The sequence below is a fragment of the Cyprinus carpio genome, chromosome A12 (assembly GCF_018340385.1).
Source record: "Cyprinus carpio isolate SPL01 chromosome A12, ASM1834038v1, whole genome shotgun sequence".
NCBI classification, from domain to species: domain Eukaryota; kingdom Metazoa; phylum Chordata; class Actinopteri; order Cypriniformes; family Cyprinidae; genus Cyprinus; species Cyprinus carpio.
Window position 1 is genome coordinate 18,589,633 of NC_056583.1, and position 22,608 is coordinate 18,612,240.

The window sequence follows — 22,608 nt, forward strand, 5'->3', positions numbered from 1 at the left end:
AATGTCTGCAGCATTTCACAGTCCATATGGACCTCACCATCTAAACTCTCCATGAGTGCTTCCCATAGTTCTGCTCTCTCCATGTGTTCAGTCATCCGGCGAGAGATGCATCGGCACAGTACTAAACTCAAACGCTCAATCCCCCCTTAGCAAAGTAAAGTTGTGTTCAAACTGTTTAAAAGTTTAGAACAGCTCCACTAATAATCTCTCCGACACTTTATCTTGCCATACTAAGCGTGTATGATGTTACATAAGAAATGCAACTTGATCCTGATTTTCACAGTGGTACAACACCAAAATTGAGTTAATATAATTGAGTTTGAATTCTGGAAGAAGACCAGCTCTGATTTTCCATCCAGCTATCTATGATCCAGGCATAATCGTGTGAGGACTTCTGTTTCCTTCAGTCATTTTCCCAATCATTTCTTCTTTTTTTAATTTCTTCTTCTTTTTTTCTTATGTGCTTAAACAACATCTTAGTGATTTTTTTTTTCACTGTCGCCTTTAGCTATCTCTTCTTTATACTGCTGCCATGGAACAATATGCATTGTGAATATAATAGTTGTATAAAATTAATTGTATTTTTTTGTGTGCATTCTTTTATTTTCTGTGTTTGTTTTTGTTGTGCGCTCAGTAGCCCTGCCCACAGTAAAATCTTATAGGTTTAAAATCCTGGTCTATATTAAAAATCAAACATACTCAATTTAGCTGTGATTGTGCCACGTCATGCAGATTTTTTTCTTTCAGTTTGGACAGACAAATCACTTGTCACTGGAAGCTTGTCAGCTCATACCTGCTGGGACTCGTTATAAGTCACAGTATAATTGCTAGTCATAGCAGATGTCTATCCATGAATAAAGCCTTGTGATAATTTTAGTTTTATTGACTTCTGCATTGCAAATGGGTCTTGTAGCTTGAATTTAATCCAGAAATATCACATTAAGGGGCATATGGTGTGATGATTCACTTCACGTCCAGAGTTTGTCGAAAATGCATGTGGCATAGTGTAAACACTATTTCATTCTGATGCATCCCTGGTGACATAAAATAACTGCCTACTAGGACTGCCTACTTGTCAATCAAATGCTGCTTTAAAACAAAAGGTTACATGAGCGATGTATAAAAGTTTTTGTGCTATTGTTTTGCAAACATTATTAAAGACCAGACAACTTTGCTATTAATGTGACTGGAAGAACGTTTGTTCATTACTTTGAGAGAACCTTAACAAAACATTAGTCAAAGTTTTGAGAACACTCCCTGTTATCTGTGTAGAAACCATAACTTTTCCTTAATAAAAGGTGCAAGTTTGAAATAATTGTGCCTTTAAATCCTGTACGGGTGATGTAGCTCTTGTTGGTGAGTCTCAAGTAGGGCAGGTCAGTGAGAGTTCGGCTCCGTGCCGCTTTATTGGCTGCTCATCTCAGCTTCTCAGCACCTGCTTAGAGCGCAGCCTTGTCTAATCCCTCATCCTTTATGCTGGAAAAGGAGGCTGCAAGAGGGATCCAGATGTCCACTTTCTCTCTCTTTTAACTCTCCTGCCCAGGGCCTGAGGAATTAGTGCTCATGGCTTGGAGGAGATGTGGAGGCCAAGTTGGGTGTTCCGGAGAGATAAACAAAAGGGCCGCTGTTAGATACAAGATGCTGGCAGAAAAACCATATTGAAAAGCTGCATCTGCAGCTCTACAGATTGCCAATTTATACAACAGGGATTATTATTTTGGACTCTAGTAGGGGATTTAGGAAGGATTTTGGTAGATAGTGAGCACTCTTGGAACTAAATCTAAAACTTTTTTTTTTGTGCATGTAGAATAACAGTTACTTCTTTAAATGTTTCAAGATAGATAGATAGATATACACTGCCAGCTACTTTCCGTTGTTAAATAAGAAATTCTCTTGGCATCATGCTGATACTCATATTATGTAGACACACTCGATATTGACTACTGTTTGAACAAACAAATCAGCCTTCATCACTTGCAAAATGTCAGTTTGAACAGTCACCCTTGAAGATGGGATTTGAAAACTAAATGGGATTTATGCACAGTATAAAATCCTTTTTCTCTTTCTTCCCCCCAGTTCCTCTGTCCTGCTCTGAGGGCTTCACTGAGCTGGGCTATTACAATGGCACAGTTTCTCAGACTGACTCGGGTTCACCCTGTCTAAAGTGGGCCGAATTCCCAGATTACGTGCAGCAGTATCCGGGCAGGGGACTTGGAGAGCACAATTTTTGTCGAAATCCTGACCGTGAGTCCAACCCATGGTGTTTTTTCAGGCAGAGCTCAGGGGCCATTGGTTGGGCCTACTGCGACTGCCATCAAGGTGAGTACTTCAGCATTTGTGACACTGGACCACAGAAACAGTCTTAAGTGTCAATTTTTCGAAATTGAGATTTATACATCATCTGAAAGCTGAATAAATAAGCTTTCCTTTGATGTATGGTTTATTAGGATCGGACAATATTTGGCAATATTTTGAGGGTGCAGAAAAATCTAAATACTGAGAAAATCGCCTTTGAAGTTGTCCAAATGAATTCTTAGCAATGCATATTACTAATCAAAAATTAAGTTTTGATATATTTATGTTAAGAAATTTACAAAATATTTTCATAGGACATGTTCTTTACTTAATATCCTAATGATTTTTGGCATAAAAGAAAAATATATAATTTTTTTGGCTATTGCTAAAAATATACCCCAGCGACCTAAGACTGGTTTTATGGTCCAGGGTCACATTTAATTAGAGGTGGCTACACTCCACTAGTGAGTAAATTCAAGTATTAAAAAATTTTTTGTAATATGATTTTTTTAAATAATATTCCTTAAGGCAGCGTCCTACTAGCCAAGTCGAAACAATATTTTTCTGTCTGAGATCCGTAACGTTCACTGATTTCAAATTTGATGTAAACAGCAATCTGCAGTTTCCTGTCATAGATTGCAATACCTAATTTTGGCAAATCAATGTGAAACTCGCCAAAATAACAACAGAAAAAACAACAATTCACATCTACCCCATGAATCCCTTCGGATTTGGCTGCGGAATATTCATGCACAGCTTCAATGAAAAAAAGATGTGCTTTCAATAAACAACCCTCACCGTTTTATTTTATACATTTTAGTGTCTGAGAATTCCAGAAAAACACAATCAGTCTTTGCAATATGTAACTTTGCATCTGCTAAGAAAAAAGTTTGGGTCAGATCCATTAACTCATCAGGGAGTTGAGTCTCTGGGGCTGTTAACGCTTCCCGCAGAGAAAAACACAGGAGCTTATGACTGAAAATCAGCTAGTGGGACGACAGCCTTAGATGTTAGAATATTCTAACATTCTTCAGATGATAAATAAGTGTTTTAGTATCTCTATGTGTACTGTTGCCTTACTTTCCTTTTCCTCAGTCTCTTGGAAGACAACTTCATCATCTTTACGAAGAATATTCTGTATATATCTCAGGATAATTAGAAAAGGGTTATTCTTAAAGAAAGAAGAAGCTTGTGTAAAAATCATCTTTGCATTCTGTGTGCAGTTGAGACAAAAGGTGACTGTGACTTTGCTAAGTAGGACATGCTCCTGGATCAACATTCTGTTCCTGTTATCAACCAATCACATATTACTCTTTAGGTTTAGGGCTGGGATTAGGGGGAAAAAAAGGAGATAAGAACAAAGTTTTTGATCAGAATTTACCTCCAATTTTAGGAGCTTATGCCAAGGATCTGAATAAACTAATTGCACCTCCAATAAACTGGATGGTACTGGATCTCCATAAAAAAATCTATACTGTTAATTTCCATGTTCATATTCAGTTCTCCAAAAGATAAAATTATATGTAAATACAGAATGAACAATGCTGTTTTGGTTTTGGTTTAATAAATAAAAGATAATCTAAATCTTACAATTTTGTTATCCTCCCTGTAAAGAATAAAATGGCCTTGTCTTTTCAGTAAGATTTTATAATTTACTGTTAATTCTTAGTAAAATCTAGAAAATAGTGAGGAGATGAGAATGCTGGTTGTAAATAAGTTTATTTAGGGGTTTACTGGGATGTGGTCTCTTGGGCGAATGCTGTAAGCAACCACCCTGAACTCCCTAGCAACAACATAGCAGTATGCTAAAAAAATAAAAACCCAAAACAACAGCTTAATATATAATAATAATAATAATAATATATTTATCTCTCACTTGTTCAGGAGCAGTCAGGTTAGCAGGAGGTTCATCCCCAAAAAGTGGCCGACTGGAGGTCTACCTGAATGGCCAGTGGGGGTCGGTTTGTGACAGACACTGGACAGACCGTGATGCTAGTGTGGTTTGCCGACAGCTTGGACTGGGGTATGGGAATTTATGTTTAATTCTAATTAGGGCTGTCAATTTACCACATTAATTTAGAACAATTAATTAAATATAATATGAAAAATTATGCTTCAACTGAAACAGTAATGTAATGTCTGTGAATTATAGTTTATTGTTTTTTTTTTTCAACAAACATTTGATCATTTGCAGTTCATTTGAAAAATTTGTAATGTAATTCAGCCCTGCTTTAATTTATCTGTGAGTATCAGATCTGATTTTCCAGATATTTATGGATCTGTGCCTCTCAGTGTGGACAAAGCAGGGGTACTCATTTATATATTGAAATGATTAATTAAAATTCACAGTGTCTTTATTTTTTACTATGTCTATTTTTGATTTAGCCTTTGTTAAATCATCTAACAGTGGGTGGAAGGACTCACGTCGCAAATATTTCATATTTCTTTCCGTTTGTTGTAGTGAGATTGGCACGGCTCTCCAGCATTCATATTTTGGCCCCGGCTCCGGGCTTTTTCACTACGCCCGCCTTGGCTGCCGTGGTGATGAGAAATCCCTGCTGGATTGCAGAAGCAGGAAGTTTGTTACGAGTGACTGTAACCATGGAAACGAGGCCGGAGTGGTGTGTGCACCACCTGAAGGTCAGTGTGCTTTCTGTGACAGTGAAGCTAATGACCTTAAGCAAAAAAAATAAACACTCCTGCATCTAGATGCCCTCGCAAAACCACAGAGATGCCATAAAACAGAAAAAATGCTTTTAAATTGGATACAAAGATCATCAGAGTTATTTAAAGTCTGGTTTCAAGAATTCAGTGTCTGCATCCTAAGTGAATGCTGCAGTACGACAGCTAAGATTGCTCCCATTATAATAAACAAAGCTGATGTCTACAAGTGCTTATAATGTGAGTGTCTTGTTTTTTTCATGATGTGTCGTGCTGCACCTCGTTGCTTCTAGCAGTGAAGACCGGCTGTAAAACCTGTTAATTAAATGGCATCCAGTTGCAATTTTAGGTGTTAATTTACTCGTTTTTATAATCTTGACGCCAATCATTACAATATCAAAATAATGTCATTGTTGATTGATAAAATTCTATAAACAAACCCCCTTTATGCTTTATTATGCTTTCAGCTACCGATAAGAATGGACTATTCTCAGCTCTGTCAAATTTGAAATCAGTTCCACAGATTTTGCCCTAAAAACTGCTCTGAAGATCTAAAAAAGTGTCTGGATAATAACTTGTGACACTATGATTTTTCTTGAATATTGTGATATAAATATGAAAAATATAATTAGAAATTGCTGTAATTGTCAGTTTCTGCACATTTTGCTCTATTATTTGTTCCCTGTTCACCCTGCATTTTCTAAAAGTGGCCCTCGAGCGATGCCATTTGAGTATGTCTGATCTACCTGAATACTAAGACAGAAAACCGTGGGGTGTGTGATGGAACATCATGAGGATGATTATGTTATCTTTGAATTGCCATTATTGCTGCTTCTTTGTCCATTCATATTGACTTATTAAACTGGCGCTTACTGAGATTAGAAATTTTAATGAAACATTTCAGTGGGGGCTTATACTTTCTTTTGTGGAATCGAAAGAGCCATACTTTCTCTTGTAGAATGGTACAAAGGGGGAAGAAATGAGAAAAGAGTTTGAAAAGCAAATCAATGGCGTCTGAACACATGATTGCCTACTGAGAGCTTTATTGAAGACACAATCTGAGGACACACGGACAGATGTGCACTGTGCTGCGTTACCCAGACAGCAAATTATGTGTTTTAGCCATTGAATTGAAAATTCTACATATAATGTGTTCCTGATATGAATTATTATTATTATATGTGAAATATTACCGGCAACTGTGCATATATCTGATCATAGTGGTTGGTTTTGCTTGCATGTATGTGTGTTTGCCTGACGAAGGTTATTTGTTATTTTTAACTTTTTTGAATTATGGGAGAATAACAGTGTGCAGATATTTTTTTATTTGGTTTTGCCTCAGGACCTAGTTTTTAAAGTGGACATTAATTGATGACCCAACACATTACAAATTGTCTACTGAACAGAATTATTATACTAAAATTATAAAATTGCATAGAACCCAAATATGCAAATATACATCTGGGGATCGGTAAGATGTGAAATATAGGGGGGTAGTCGTGGCCTAATGGTTAGAGAGTCTGACATATAACCCAAAGGTCTCAGGTTTGAGTCTCAGTACTGGCAGGGACTAAACCCCCAACGAAATCAATGTTAAAAATGATTTTGCTGCTTTGTATATGTACTGTATATATGTCTGTGATGAATAGAAAATTCCACCATGATAGTAATCTTTGGTAACTTTATAAATGTCTTTACTGTCACTTTTGATTAATTGAATGCCTCTATGCTGAATAAAAATATTAATTTCTTTAAATAGAAAAATCTTACTGACACTAAATTTTAGTATATAGGCCTATATCATAAAGCATATATATCAACAGCAGATTTTTCCATGAACCAGTATTTAATGTAGCCTGGGTTGTATTTTTATTTTATTTTTTTTTATCTAAAAGGTCAGATTTTATATTGTTACTCTAACTACGCATAATTGTATGGTTAGTTGTATTTAGCATAATTGTTTCCACTGCCCTCTGCGACCCAATTAAGAGAAGACCTGCAACCCACTAGAAAGAGATTTTTGCATGCAGAGCATTCTGGGTGTCACTACATTTATTGATGTGTTTGTGGCTTTGGGTCATGATTCCTGGCTTGCCTGCTCAGGTAATGGACCGCCGCTGCGGTTGGTTGGTGGAGAGGAGGACTTTGAGGGACGAGTTGAGGTCTTCCATGATGGGCACTGGGGGACCATTTGCGATGATCAGTGGGATGACATGGATGCTGAAGTGGTCTGCAGGCAGCTCGGATTGGGGTGAGTCCAATATAGAACTAATACATCAAATACTAATCATTCACACACCCTGTCATAAATATACAGTGGATGGTTTCAGAGTAATACAACATACTTTTAACTCCTACCTTTTCTAAAATGCCTTTTGCAAACATCTTGGCAAGGTTTTAAAGAAGCAGTAGCACATGTTGTCTCTTGTGATGTATTTTCAGCCTTCAGTGCTCTTATCTCGATGAGAGGAAGATTGAATTATTTATTTTGCGCTGTTGTATTTTTTGCTCTCATACACCATCTCCATCATGTTGCTGTAACAGTTGTAGAGAATAAAGACTGTGAGATGTCACATGAGCGCGGACTCCCACCGCCGCTGCAGTGATGATATGCATGACTTCAGTTACTGCAGCATTAAAGCAACTGAATGATGTGTTTGTTGGTTATAGTTAGAACATGTTAGCTTTCAAACTGAATCTGTAGTAAGAAGCATTTTAACGGTCTTTCAAGTCAAGTCAAGTCACCTTTATTTATATAGCACTTTAAACAAAACAGATTGTGTCAAAGCAACTGAACAACATTAATTAGGAAAAAAGTGTCAATAATGCAAAATGGCAGTTAAAGGCAGTTCATCATTGAATTCAGTGATGTCATTATCCAGCTCAGTTCAGTTTAAAAAGTATCTTTGCAATCATTTGCAATCAAGTCAACAATATCACTGTAAATGAAGTGTCCCCAGCTAAGCAAGCCAGAGGCGACAGCGGCAAGGAACTAAAACTCCATTGGTGACAGAATGGAGAAAAAACCTTGGGAGAAACCAGGCTCAGTCGGGGGGCCAGTTCTCCTCTGGCCAGATGAAACCAGCAGTTCAATTCCAGGCTGCAGCAATATCAAATTGTGCAGAGGACTCAACTGGTTCCTGTGGTCTTGTCCCGGTGGTTGTCTAAGACAAGGTATTTACAGGGGATCTGTATCTGGGGCTCATCTAGTTATCCTGGTCTCCTCTCACTTATCCTGGTCAGGGCTGTCGAGGTCCTTTCTAGGTGCTGATCCACCAGCTGGTCTGGATACGTACTGGATCCGGGTGACTGCAGTGACCATCTGATCTGGATACAGACTGGATCTGGTGGCTACGGTGACCTCGGAATAAGAGAGAAACAGACTAATATTAGCGTAGATGCCATTCTTTTAACGATGTAGCAAGTACATTGGGTGTTATGGGAAGTGTTCCCGTTTCCGGTTTACCTAATTAATGTAGCCTAAAAATCTTTTAAAGGATTTGGATATTAGAAGCGTATTAGTGTGTTATGTGTAAGCTAGGTTAAAGAGATAGGTCTTTAATCTAGATTTAAACTGCAAGAGTGTGTCTGCCTCCTGAACAACGTTAGGTAGGTTATTCCAGAGTTTAGGTGCTAAATAGGAAAAGGGATCTGCCACCCGCAGTTGATTTTGATATTCTAGGTATTATCAAATTTCCAGAGTTTTGAGAATGCAGTGGATGTGGAGGACTATAATGTAACAAGAGCTCGTTCAAATACTTAGGTGCTAAACCATTCAGGGCTTTATAAGTAATAAGCAAGATTTTAAAATCTATAAGATGTTTAATAGATAGCCAGTGCAGTGTTGACAGGACCGGGCTAATATGGTCATACTTTCTGGTTCTAGTAAGAAAAGTTGCTGCATTTTGAACCAGCTGGAGTTTGTTTATTAATCATGCAGAACAACCACCCAATAAAGCATTACAATAATCTAACCTTGAGGTCATAAGCGCATGGATTAACATTTCTGCAATTGAGATTGAAAGCATAGGTCGTAATTTAGATATATTTTTGAGATGGAAAAATGCAGTTTTACAATTGCTAGAAACGCGGCTTTCTAAGGAAAGATTGCTATCAAATAGCACACCTAGGTTCCTCATGAATCGCACACAGACAGGTAGATCCATTTGCAGTGTTTTATTGGGATAATCCAAAATACATGCAGAGTTTTTAGGTCCTATAATTAACACCTCTGTTTTTTCAGAATTTAGCAGTAAGAAATTACTCATCATCCAGTTTTTTATATTGACTAAGCATTCTGCAAGTTTTTCAAATTAGTATGTTTCGCCGGGCCACGAAGAAATATAGACCTGAGTAACATCAGCATAACAGTGAAAGCTAACACCATGTTTCCTGATGATATCTCCCAAGGGTAACATGTAAAGTGTGAAGAGTAACGGCCCTAGTACTGAGCCTTGAGGTACTACATACTGCACTTGTGATCGATATGAAACCTCTTTATTCACTGCTACGAATTGATGGCGGTCATATAAGTATGATTTAAACCATGCTAATGCACTTCCATTAATGCCAACAACATTTTCTACTCTATGCAAAAGTCAGTACTATGATACGGTCTAAATCCTGACTGGAAATCCTCACAGATACATTTTTTCTCTAAGAAGGAATATAATTGTGAGGATACTACCTTTTCTAGTATCTTGGACAGAAAAGGGAGATTTGAGATCAGTCTGTAATTAACTAGTTATTTGGGGTCAAGTTTTTGATGAGAGGCTTAATAACAGCCAGTTTGAAGGTTTTGGGGACATATCCTAATGACAGTGATGAATTAATAATAGACAGAAGAGGATCTATGACTTCTGGAAGCACCTCTTTTAGGAGCTTAGATGGAATAGGGTCTAACATACATGTTGTTGGTTTAGATGATTTAACAAGTTTATACAATTCTTCCTCTCCTATAGTAGAGAATGAGTAGAATTGTTTATCAGGTGATCTATGGCATGCTATCTGATACGATACTATAGCTGACAGCTGCATGGTTACAGTTTTATCTCTAATAGTATCGATCTTAGAAGTAAAGTAGTTCATGAAGTCATTACTGCTGTGCTGTTGGGAAATGTCAACACTTGTTGATGCTTTATTTTTCATAATTTAGCCACTGTACTGAATAAATACCTGGGGTTATGTTTGTTTTCTTCTAAAAGAGACGAAAAGTAATCAGATCTAGCAGTTTTTAATGCTTTTCTGTAGGATAGGTTACTTTCCTGCCAAGCAATACGAAATATCTCTAGTTTTGTTTTCCTCCAGCTGTGCTCCATTTCCCGCTCTCTTTAGGGTGCGAGTGTGCTCATTATACCAAGCTGTCAGACTGTTTTCCTTAATCTTCCTTAAGTGTAAAGTAGCAACTGTATTTAAAATGCTAGAAAAGAGAGAGTCCATAGTTTCTGTTACATCATCAAGTTGTTCTGAGGTTTAGGATATTCTAAGGAATTGGGATAAATCAGGAAGATTACTTACAAAGCAGTCTGTGTGTGCCTTTTTGTGTGATACTGTACTCATTGCTTCACGGGGCCTCTTGGATTCCCACTGAAAATAAGCAGTGTTGAGGCTGGTCAGCACCTGGATGGGAGACCACCTGGGAAGTTTAAGATTAAGGCTGCTGCTGAAGAAGTGTTAGTGAGGCCAGCAGAGGCAGCTCACCCTGAGCTCCCAGAACATTGATGGGAACAGTGTTCAGCAAAAAGGCACTGTTTTTAAGATAAGATGTTAAATTGAGGTCCTGACTACCTGGGGTCTGTAAAAATCCCAGAGGCGTTTCTTGGAAAAAGAGCAGGGATGTAATACTGGCATCTTGGCCATCAGCCTTTTTCCATCATCGTCTCCTAAACAACCCAATATACTCTCTTATTGATTGATTGATTGATTGATTGAGGGAAGCTGAATAAAAAAAAAATTATAATCTAGTTTTCTTAAAGTCAATTCAAGCTTTTGATTGCCATTATATAGGTCCAACAAAATATTATTGTATTAATTTATACTGTATATTTACTGTAGTATTACAAAATTAATAGAAATAAAGTAAAAAAATTAATAAATCATTTTCATTTTTGTGTATATAGCATTACAGCAGTTGTAACGAATGACATTTAATATTCAAATGTATTCAAAATCTAATTGATGTGATTATAAAATCATCAAATTGAGATGTAATTTGTCAACATCAAACTGACATTTAATATAAAATTATGATAAAAAAACACTTTACAATAAGGTTCCATTTGTTAACATTAGTTAGCTACATACTGTAAGTTTAACATGAACACTTCTAAAGCATGTATTGATCTTAGGTAATGTTCTAAAAACGAACAGTTGTATTTCTTAACATAAATACAGTAACAACAAATTGCTAGCTAATATTATTTTACGCATTAAATAACATTAATTAATAGGACCTGAAGGTAAAGTGTTACTTAAAAAGTAGTCTCACAATACAGACAGCAGAGATAGAGCCGGAAATGATGTAGAATAGGATCAGGAAATGTTGCAAGCCAGACTAAAAAAATATAGCTGGGTTCTGAGTGACAAGGTCACAACGCACTGTTCCCTATTCCCCTGTGCACAGGATAGCTGTTGAAATTCACTTCACTTGACAAAATGACTAATTAAATTCAATAAACTGTACTCAATATAAATGCTGTAATCTCAGTTCATTTCAATGCATTTATTTTAGTTAAACTTCTTGCAGTTCCAGGCTGATGCACAATTACTGGTGGGTAAATTTCCCTCTCCGTTTCATGTGAATTATCGATGTTCCCTTATTCTCTATTCACTATTCCCTTCGAAAAGAACATGTTTGCTTTCTTTGGATTTGAATCTTTCTTAAGATGACAAAAGTCCAAATCTTCTTTGACCATATATATATATATATATATATATATATATATATATATATATATATATATATATATATATCTTTGTGTGTGTCCAGGGGTATCCCTAAAGCCTGGTCATGGGCTCATTTTGGGCAGGGCAGTGGGCCGATCCAATTGGACGCAGTACAGTGCACAGGCAATGAGCTCTCTTTGGACGAGTGTCGTCACAGCGGATGGGAACAACACAACTGTGACCATATGGAAGACGCTGGGGTGTCATGCAATCCCTATACAGGTCTCAACCTACACATAAACACACACGTACAAACACTTACAGCCTTCACTCTCTGGAATCTGATTCTGATTGGTATTTCACAATATTCTGTGCAGTTTACCCTAATATACACAGTTTTCAACATAAACTGACTGTCCTAGTTTAATATCTCTTGTATTGTTACTTGGTCTCTTTGTTCTCACATAAAAAATTACAATAATTTCGACTCAAATTAATATTTCATGTCCACTTATTTATTTATCTGGTAAATAGTCATGTAAATGGGGTGGTGTACAGCAAACAGGTTTTAACACAAAATAAACCCCTTCAGGATGACACTAGACTTTATTTCAGTTGACTGTATGTTATCACTTCCATTGGCAATACAGAAACTGCCCAGAGATGCAATGTATGTATATAGTATGTGTTTACATATGCATTCAGATGGTGTAGTGAGACTGGTAGACGGTGATAACCCATGGGAAGGTCGTCTGGAAGTATATCACTCTGGGGACTGGGGCACGGTGTGTGATGACAGCTGGACGGAGCAGCATGCACAGGTGGTCTGCAGACAGCTGGGATTCAGGTGTTATTCTTTAATCCTGCCAGTAGCTGTGTATATACAGTAGCTGTATTACTAAAAACTGAGGAATGATGTACTGTCAGAATAATTCAGACAGTTGGGCCTTGATTAACTAAGATTTCATATAAAAGATTTGGTAATGCAGTCATGTATATACATTTTTAATATACACTACTTAAAAAAAATCTCATTAAATTAAGATTTTTATTTTAAAACTAAAATCTGTTGCATTTACATAAACAAAAACAAAAATACAGTAAAAACCACATTATTAGAATTACAATTAATTATAATAATTGTAATATTTTAAAATGTAATTTATTCTTTTGATTGCATAGCTGCATTTTCAGCAGTCATTACTCCAGTCTTCAGTGTCACATGAACCTTCAGAAATCATTCTTTGTAACACTGTAAAATTCTTCACTGTCACTTTTGATCAATTTAATGCATCCTTACTGAATGAAAGTTAGTTTAAAAAAAAATCTTACTGACCCCGAAATGGTAATTTTCAAAACAATTGCCAAAAGCTCACAATAAATAATTTTATATCATAGCATTTTTGCATACATTTAAATATATAGGTATAGAGAAATAAACAGAAGTATATAAAATGTTAATATTGTAGATCAACTCATCAAAATTTTCCAGTAAATCTTCAGTAAATTAGTGCCCAGTATCAAATGCCTTAAGTTAGGAATATTATCACTAAGAGTTTGTTTTGCAATCGGCTGCAGGGATTTAGTAATTAAATTCACTTAGAAGTGTCATACACAATAAATTAAGTATTTTGCAGGAGAATTTAAAGTGGCTTTATGTTTTTGGGAATTTATCATGAGTGTGTGTGTCCATGTAGGGGTGGCGCAGAGGTCGCTCCTGCTGGCGCTTTCGGAGAAGGAACAGGGCTGATTCTGCTTGACGATGTGGAGTGTGAAGGCAGCGAGAGCTCTTTGCTGGAGTGTAAACATAGCGTGTGGGGTCGACACGATTGCTCTCATAGCGAAGATGTTGGAATACGCTGCCACAGGGAAGAAAACAATGAGGTCCCACTGGCTCCAGAAAGTACTGGTAAGTTATCTTGAACCCACACCAACATAGACTTCAGTGTGTGAGTAAGGCTTTGTGTGAGGTGCAGATACGTTTTGCTGATAGACTTCTCTGTGTGTGCACTGCTTTGACCCTTTCTGAATTTCAGAGGGGATCTAAATGTCACTTGTTGACAGAGGCCAGGAATAAACACAGCCATTGTAGTTTCCCAAGTGCTTGCTTTTATTGATAAAAAAAAACTTCCATTTCAATTTCAATAAAGTATTGTGTAGCACTTGGCATCCACAATGCTACCTTTGACATTTGACAGTGTAACATTAGAGAAACATGATTTATTTTCCCCAAACAAACAAAAATTCAATCTAAACTCTATTATCATATAACATCAGTAGTCTTTTTGCTCACAGTCAGTGACATTTTGAGTATGTTTGAAATGTTAGGTTTGAATGGCAAGATTTGTCAAAATGTTGTGGCTGTGTGTCGCTTGTAATGTTCTGCTTGCATTGTTTTCTAAGAGATGAAAGATGACAAAGTAATCAAAATTCATGATTTTATTGATCTAAAAAAAATTATACATTAGAGCCTTTGATGTAGCATTGGATTTTGCACGTTCAGTAGCAACGAAGTTTTCAACTTACAGGAAAAAATAAAAAATAAAAAGCTACTGTAATTGTCACTTTATTCTAATAGGCTTTATATATCACAGTTATGAGTATAATTGCAACTTTTTACACTAGTACAATTACTGTCAAATGAAACTTATAATTTTATTCAGCAAAGATACAATAAATTGATCAAAAATTATATTAAAGATATTTATGATGTTACAAAAAGATTTAAAATAAATGCTGTTCTTTTGAACTTAATATTCACCAAGAATCATGGAAAAGAAAATGTATCACGGTTTCCACAAAAATATTAAGCTGTAGAACTGTTTTTTTTTTTCAAATTGATAAAAATAAGAAATATTTCTTGAGCATCAAATCAGCATATTAGAATGATTTCTGAGGATCATGTGACACAATGGCTGCTTAAAAATTAGCTTTTTCATCACAGGAATAAATTAAAATATTTTAAATGCAAAATATATTAACGAAGAAGAGTTATTTTTAAAATAAATAAAAAATTATGATTATATATCACAGTAATCACCTGTGTATGTCTCATAACAAACAAAAACCAGTGAAAATGAAAATTATAAAAGCAGATTGTGTATCCTCAGATCTTTTCCTTGTTACCTTCATTTTTTACAGATATATGTATATGTATATGTATATGTATATAAAGCTCAATATACAGCAGACATTATATTACATTTTAGGCAATATTTAATCAAAATTTAAGAAATGATAACTGAAAACAGAAATAAAGCTGCTGTTGTTTAGAAACCTACACTAGGGGGAGATAACACTTCTGTTCATTAGCCAAATGTTGTTAAATGTCATACACTGGTATTAGTCACTAGCTGTGAACTACAGCCTTTGCATCCCCTTAAACCAACTACTAATGATTTAAGTGCTGCACGTAGTTCACGACAGCGCAGGGTGTATAGCAATGGGTTGATGCCTGAGTTCAGCAGGCATAGTGTACTGCAGAAGGCAAATGCCTTTTTCTCTGGTGTTAAAAGCTTTGTCCCAACTGCATCTGTCATCATGAAGGAAAGGACAGGCAGCCAACACACTAACAGAATTAGCATAACACAGCTAAAAGTCTTTGCCAAATGGATGTCCACACGCATGCGTGCTAGTTCTGGATGTTCAGCGGACATATTGGCTTCATGTTTGTGGGCCATCCACACTATCAGAGCATAGGCTACCAGTATGAGGACGATCACCACCAACACAAGACTGGCAAAGAATGCCAGGTAGTAACGATCCACATATGGAAAGAGACTGGAGCATGATTCACAAGGCTGACAATTCCAGCCCATCAGAGGAAGGAAGGAAATGAGGGCAGCCATAACCCATAAAGTCACAATAGCCATAAAGGCTCTTTTACGTGTCAGCAGCACCTTGTAGGTTGAAACCTTGTAGATGGCGTGATATCGGTCAGCTGCCATCACAAGCAGACTTCCAACTGATCCTGTAAACGCCATGGTCACGCCACCCAGCTTAAGCAGATACTCTGTTTTCCCAAGCAAGTTGTCTGATTCAGAAAGGTGGAATTCCAGGAAGTTGATTGTGTAACAGCTGCATGCAATAGTGTCCGCCAATGCCAAGCTGCCCATAAACAGGTATGACGGGTGTTTTCGTAGGTTCCTAGAGCAGCCTATGACAACCAGAATGAGCACATTGACCAGGAGGCTGAGAGGTGTGATCGACACACAGATGGTGCTGATGGCTACCTTTTCTGTGTAGTTTAGCACTGTGTAGACATTTTTGCAGGAACTATTCATCATTTTAGTTATGGAATCTGTGAAAATTCAGTATATTGTATCATTTTAGATTTCCACAATTTGCTTTTGTAGTTATTTTGTAGTGTTTTACTCACCTGTACGAACCGGTTATGAATTGTGCTTCTTCCTTGTTGTGTTGTGTGGTCTAACCCTGTGTTGTCGCGTCTAACCCTGTAACACTATGTTAAACAGAAAGAAAAAAAAACTTTAAAAACTATATACATACTTAATATAGACACATACATACACATAACAATAATAAGTATAATGTTTAAATTAATAATAATAATTCATTCATTGCCTTTCTTAGGAGAGTAGAAGCTTTACAGACCCATCTGTCACAAAAGCGTTTTTTTGAACAAGTGGCAGATCTGTGGTTAGAGTGGTTGTCAACATGAAGGCTTACACAACTACAATATGCTATTTATGTGTCTGTTCTGCCTGTTGAAAAATGTATTTTATTAATTTGACTTGAACATCTTTACACGAAAAGGCATGCACAATCCAATATACTTTTATCCATTAGGAGCTGACTGAATTGTGAAAGTTGGGACATTACATATTAGAGAATGAAGGGACAGAGGGGTTGAAAAATAACAGATATTTAAGTTAAGTTGATATTTAAGATATTTAAGTTATTCAAGTTAACTGAAATAGAAAGTTTTTTTTTTCTGTAAACGTGCATTTGTGAATTGCATACAAAAAGATCATGAATTTGAATTAAGAATATAAATAAATAATAAAAGGTCTATTTTGATTTCATGTTGATTTTAAGATGCTATAAAACACTGACTGTTCATTCTGAAAATAGAAACCTTATTTTGAAGTTCTTCCTTTTCACTGACTGTTAAATTCATGTGCTTACATGTTGTGGTTTAAGCTACACTGCCAGTAACAGAGCCTCTGTTTCTTTTACTCCTAACACCAGTTTCACACATACTCCGTCTGCAGTGTGTATGCGGTAGTGCAGAAGCAGCATGGACTCATTGTGCTTTCACACAGGATGCGTTTGCAGTCTGCTACTGATCTGCGGCTGTTTACCACAAACATTTTTCCATAATTTTGATTTAAAATCCAAACGTTGTTACTGAAAATGCTTTTTCAGCATCGTGATCATCGTGATCCTCTTTTATCACATTACAGTAACAATCTTTCATAGACATTAGTTTAAAATCAATAAATATAAACTAGGGTGACCATATTTTAGTTTTCCAAAAAGAGAACAGTGGGGGACTGGATTCATGGCTAGGAGGCAGGGTTTCACCTAACGTAGCATATGTAACGTATGCATTTTTTTTTGTTTGTTTGCTTGTTTTGTTTTTAGAATAAATAAAATGAAAACAAGTAGATAGAATAGAAAAAAGAATAGGGAATGCTAATGTTAGAGGTTCATTTTTAAATAAAAATAAAACAATCAGAATCAGAATGAGCTTTATTGCCAGGTATGTTTACAAATACGAGGAATTTGTTTTAATGACAGAAGCTTCCGCAGTGCAATAGAATGACAGTGACAGGACAAAAACACAGATAATAAAAGAATAAAAAATGGAATAAGTAAGTAAGGAATAACAATATACAAATTGACAGTTGTATGTGCAGGTATATTACAATAGACAGTTTTGTATGTACAGGTATATTATGTGAAAATTTGAAGTGTAGACTAAGTATGTGTGTTAGATAAATAAGTGTATGAGTGTATAAATAGTGTTGTGTGTTCCACAGTTATTGTCAAGTGTCCATGAGATGGATTGCCTGAGGGAAGAAACTGTTCCTGTGTCTGGTCGTTCTGGTGCGCAGAGCTCTGTAGCACCGACCAGATGGCAACAGTTCAAAGAGGGAGTGTGCTGGATGTGAGGGGTCCAGAGTGATTTTGTCAGCCCTTTTTCTCACTCTGGATGAGTATAGTTCTTGAATAGAAGGGATGGTTGTACCAATAATTAGCTCAGCTGTCCAGACTACCCTCTGTAGTCTTCTGAGGTCAGATTTGGTAGCTGAGCTGAACCAGACATTTACTGAAGTGCAGAGGAAGGATTCAATGATGGTGGAGTAGAACTGTTTCAGCAGCTCCTGTGGCAGGTTGAACTTTCTCAGCTGGGGAAGGAAGTACAACCTCTGCTGGGGCTTTTACACAATGGAGTCAATGTGAATGTCCCACTTCAAGTCCTGAGAGATTGTGGTGCCCATGAACCTGAATGACTCCACTGCAGTCACAGTGCTGTTCATGATTGTGAGTGGGGGGAGAGCAGGGGGGGTTTTCCTGAAGTCCACGATCACCTCCACTGTTTTGAGCGTGTTAAACTCCACGTTGTTAAGACTGCACCAGACAGCCAGCTTTTTAACCTCCTGTCTGTAAGCAGACTCGTCACAGTCCTGAATGAGGCCAATGAGTGTGGTGTCGTCTGCAAACTTCATGAGCTTGACAGAGGGGTCTTTAGATGTGCAGTCATTGGTGTACAGGGAGAAGAGCAGTGGGGAGAGAACGCAGCCCTGAGGAGCTCCAGTGCTGATTATATGGGTGATTGATGTGTATTTTCCCAGCCTCACTAGCTGCTGTCTGTTTGTCAGGAAGCTGTAGATCCACTGACAGATGGAGGTTGGCACGGAGAGCTGAGTTAGTTTGGGCAGGAGAAGGTTTGGGATGATAGTGTTAAAAGCTGAGCTGAAGTCCACAAACAGGATCCTCACATAAGTCCTTGTCTGTCTAGATGTTGCAGAACATAATGCAGTCCACAGACTGGTGTAACACAATCTGGGCCTGCTGCTTTTTTCCTTTTCTGCTTCCGGAAGACCTGGCGCACCTCATCTTCACTGATCTGAATCGCAGGTGTGGGGGAGAGTTACATTACATGAGAATTGAATGGTGTGAATTGTTGTTCAGAGCAATATTCAGGTCAATTTTTGGGTGTTCAATCAAACCTGCAGTAAAACTCATTCAGCTTGTCTGCCAGTTGTTGATTCTCCGCGGTGCTGGGGGATGGTGTCTTGTAGTTGGTGATCTCCTTCAGACTTTTCCACACTGATGCTGAGTCGCTGGAAGTGAACTGAGTCCTTTTTTTTTTCAGAATAATTCCTCTTTGCCACTCTGATCTCCTTTTCCAATGTGTATTTAGCCTGTTTATACAAGACATTGTCCCCCTTCCTGAAAGCATCTTCTTTGGCCTGACAGAGCTGTCTGAGTTTTGCAGTAAACCATGGTTTGTCATTGTTGTAAGTTAGATGAGTCCTGGTAGGAATGCACATGTCTTCACAGAAACTGATATAAGATGTTACAGTCTCTGTGAGTTCGTCCAGCAGCTTCAAAAACACTCCAGTCAGTGAGGTCAAAACAAGCTTGTAAATCCTGCTCTGCTTCATTAGTCCATCTTTTTACAGTCCTTAATACAGGTTTAGCTGATTTTAGTTTCTGCCTGTAGGTCGGTATAAGATGAACCAAACAGTGATCAGAGTGCCCCAAAGCTGCCCGTGGAACAGAGTCATATGCATCCTTTATTGTGGTGTAACAGTGATCCAATATATTACTGTCTCTGGTGGGACATGTGATGTACTGTGTGTATTTTCCAACAGTGAATAGAACGGCAATAGAACAGAAAAATAATAGATAATGCTTGTGTTAGAGGGTCATTATTTATAATAAATAAAAAGAAAATAAGTAGAAAGAATGGAGAAATAATAGAGAATGCTAGTGTTAAAGGCTCTTTTCTTTTTAAATAAAACAAGTAGTTTGAATAGAAATAGAATAGAGAGTGCTAGAGTTAGAGAGTCAAATGAAGATGAAAGAGATGTATTTTCAGTAGTTTCTTGAAAATGATTAAGGACTCAGCTGCTTGAATTGAGTTGGGTAGGAGGGAACAGTTTATCACAGGTTGAATGCAAAATGTTTCAATACAGGCATTTCAGTCAAATGTATTTTATGCAATATTTCAAACATTTGACCCACTTGGGAAAATCAACCCATGGCAACAGTTTAAAAGTAGCCTAATTCTGTGAAAAAAAAAAAAATGCGGACATGGCAACCCTGCATCCAAGAAGAGCTGCCGGAGTCAGATTTGATTGATCACAGCCAGCTCAAGAATAAGGAGAGATGACTGACAAGATCATGCTGGAGTATTTGCTGCTTAACAGATCCTGAGCTCACTGACAATTATCTCATCTTGCAAGATGTGCTCCTTTTACAACAGAGTGTGTGTGTTCGCGAAATCGAAAGTTTACAGAGCGAACGCTCATTCAAAAGACATTTAAATACTCTGCATATTGAAAGTGGCTCCCTACTGCACCAAAATTATACACAATATTAGAATGTTTAAAAGAGTGGACATGAAAATCGCGGGACACATGTTGCGAACCTCTGACATTTTGGGTGATTAAGTAATCCGACTGGGCGCTTTATTTTAGCTCCAAAAAGAGGACATGTCCAGGGAAAAGAGGACGTATTGTCACCCTATATAAACAACGTATTATTCATGCATTTGACTTCTAGGTTTGTATATTGTTGAGCTTGAGTGTGCAGTTCACTATCACTCAGATACGAAGACAAAACGTTGCTCAGCGTTTATTCACGTCTTCAGCATGCTCTTTTTATTCAGCATGAACTTTTCACAAAAACCTCTGCATCAGCTTAGTACAACATTGAGACGTGAAACACGTAACAACATATGTCATCACTCCCATACCATAATACCTTCAAATAAAACAATAGGAAATTTGATTGATAACGTAATAAGAGTATAAGAGTATAAGAGTGCAATCCTTAACACCCCCACTCACCCTTAGCTTATTGCATTACCAGAAGAATAACAAAAACAAATAAGACTTCTCTTTTACATAAATAATGTAAACTTACATACAGTACGTCTTAAGTGCCAAACATGTCTCGAGCAAATCTCTTTAGTTTTTGCCTAGTGGCTGGCTTTGTCATAATGTCAGCAATCATTTTCTCAGTGGGACAATATTCCAAGATCACCTTACCATCATTTACATTTTCCCTTATAAAATGGTACTTTATGTCAATGTGTTTGCACCTTTGCCTACAGATTAGGTTTCTGGCTAGTGCTATGGTACCTTGGTTGTCTTCGTACACCCTTGTTTGTGTATATTGCTATGTGTCCATTCCCCTGAGTAGCTGCTCTAAGTAGATACATTCCTGCATGGCTGATGCTAAGGACATGTACTCTGCTTCACAAGTAGACAATGCCACTGTTGGTTGCTTTCTGGTTTTCCATGAAATCAAAGAACTTCCTTCACTCAGATTTACACAGTATCCTGAAATACTACGCCTGTCTTTTGCATCTGATGCCCAGTCAGCATCACTATATACTCTTAGACATAGTTTCTCTGTGTCATTTCTTTTGAAGAATAATCCCTGTCCTGCTGTATCTTTAAGGTATCTGAACACATGTTTTACTGCATTCCAATGTTGTTCTGTTGGTTCAGCAAAATGCTGAGATAATTTACTGACAACAAAACTTAAATCTGGTCATGTGCAAGTGGATAAGTAGATTAAACTTCCCACTGCCTCCCTGAACTTCCTTGGCTCTCTTATATTTTCAGAATCTTCTGAATAATCAAGCTTTAGTTCACATGGTGTTTCTCTTGATTTACAGTTCTGCATATCAAATCGATCTAGTATTTTCCTTGCATATCTCTCCTGCGACATTTTGACTAGACCATCTGCTTGTTCAAAATTTTGAACCTCTCAGTCAGCATTCCCTTTACAGTCTCCAGTAAGCTTTCACTGTTAGCTGCTTTGATTAGGTCATCAACCCATACTATCAGGATTACTTTTGTCGTCCTACTTTTCCTTTGTTTAAATACAGTTATCAGCTGGGTTTTGTGTAAAAACCATTCTCAGTCAGTCATTAATGTAATACAGCATTCCAATTTCGACCTGATTGTTTAAGACCATAGAGAGATTTTTCTAACTTGCATACTAGCTTTTCACCTGTTTGTTTCAGAATTTTGCTCATATCCCCCTGGCTGTTCAGTATAAATTTCTTGATCAAGTGGTGCATGCAAAAAGGCTTTCTGAAATGTCCATCTGATGCAAGATCAAATTTTCTTGCGCTGCTTTCTGTATAACCACTCTCACACTTGTCATGTCTGTTGTGGGTAAGAATATTTCATCATAGTCAGTCCCCAATTTCTGACTGTAGCCTTTTGCAACAGACCTTGCCTTAAACTTTTCAGATCCATAAAGTGAGTGTGAAAGTCTTGTTTTCTTCCAATGAACGCATTTCTTTGTCCACGGCATTTTTCCATTGCCTTGACTTGGTTGACGTTATGGCATCCTGGTAGGTTTGCGGTATATCGCATACTGCAAAATTCTATGCATGTTTGCAGTTTGTCCTCCATATTTCCAGTCTCAAAATCCTGTAGATGAGCTAGTCTCCTCCTATTTCTTGGTGGGTTCCTTCTGATTACAGTCTCAGTAGCTCCACCTGGCTGTGTGGATTCAGTCTGTTCAGGCAAAGTCTCAGAAGCACCACTC

The 22,608-nt window shown here is 37.3% G+C and overlaps 2 protein-coding genes across 2 annotated transcripts in view; one reads left to right on the top strand and one right to left on the bottom strand.

Annotated features, from left to right (window-relative positions):
* Positions 1 to 22,608, top strand: part of LOC109099857 (neurotrypsin-like) — a 41,802-nt gene that overhangs the window by 7,951 nt on the left and 11,243 nt on the right. The window contains exons 3-9 of the mRNA XM_042767976.1: positions 2,077 to 2,319; positions 4,180 to 4,318; positions 4,757 to 4,935; positions 7,060 to 7,207; positions 11,945 to 12,123; positions 12,547 to 12,688; positions 13,539 to 13,750. Coding sequence (XP_042623910.1) covers positions 2,077 to 2,319; positions 4,180 to 4,318; positions 4,757 to 4,935; positions 7,060 to 7,207; positions 11,945 to 12,123; positions 12,547 to 12,688; positions 13,539 to 13,750 — 1,242 coding nt within the window. The remainder of the gene's footprint in view (positions 1 to 2,076; positions 2,320 to 4,179; positions 4,319 to 4,756; positions 4,936 to 7,059; positions 7,208 to 11,944; positions 12,124 to 12,546; positions 12,689 to 13,538; positions 13,751 to 22,608) is intronic.
* Positions 15,037 to 16,373, bottom strand: LOC122147045 (cannabinoid receptor 2-like). Its single transcript, XM_042768004.1, has one exon. The coding sequence runs from the start codon at positions 16,125 to 16,127 to the stop codon at positions 15,171 to 15,173; it is 957 nt and encodes a 318-aa protein (XP_042623938.1). The 5' UTR covers positions 16,128 to 16,373; the 3' UTR covers positions 15,037 to 15,170.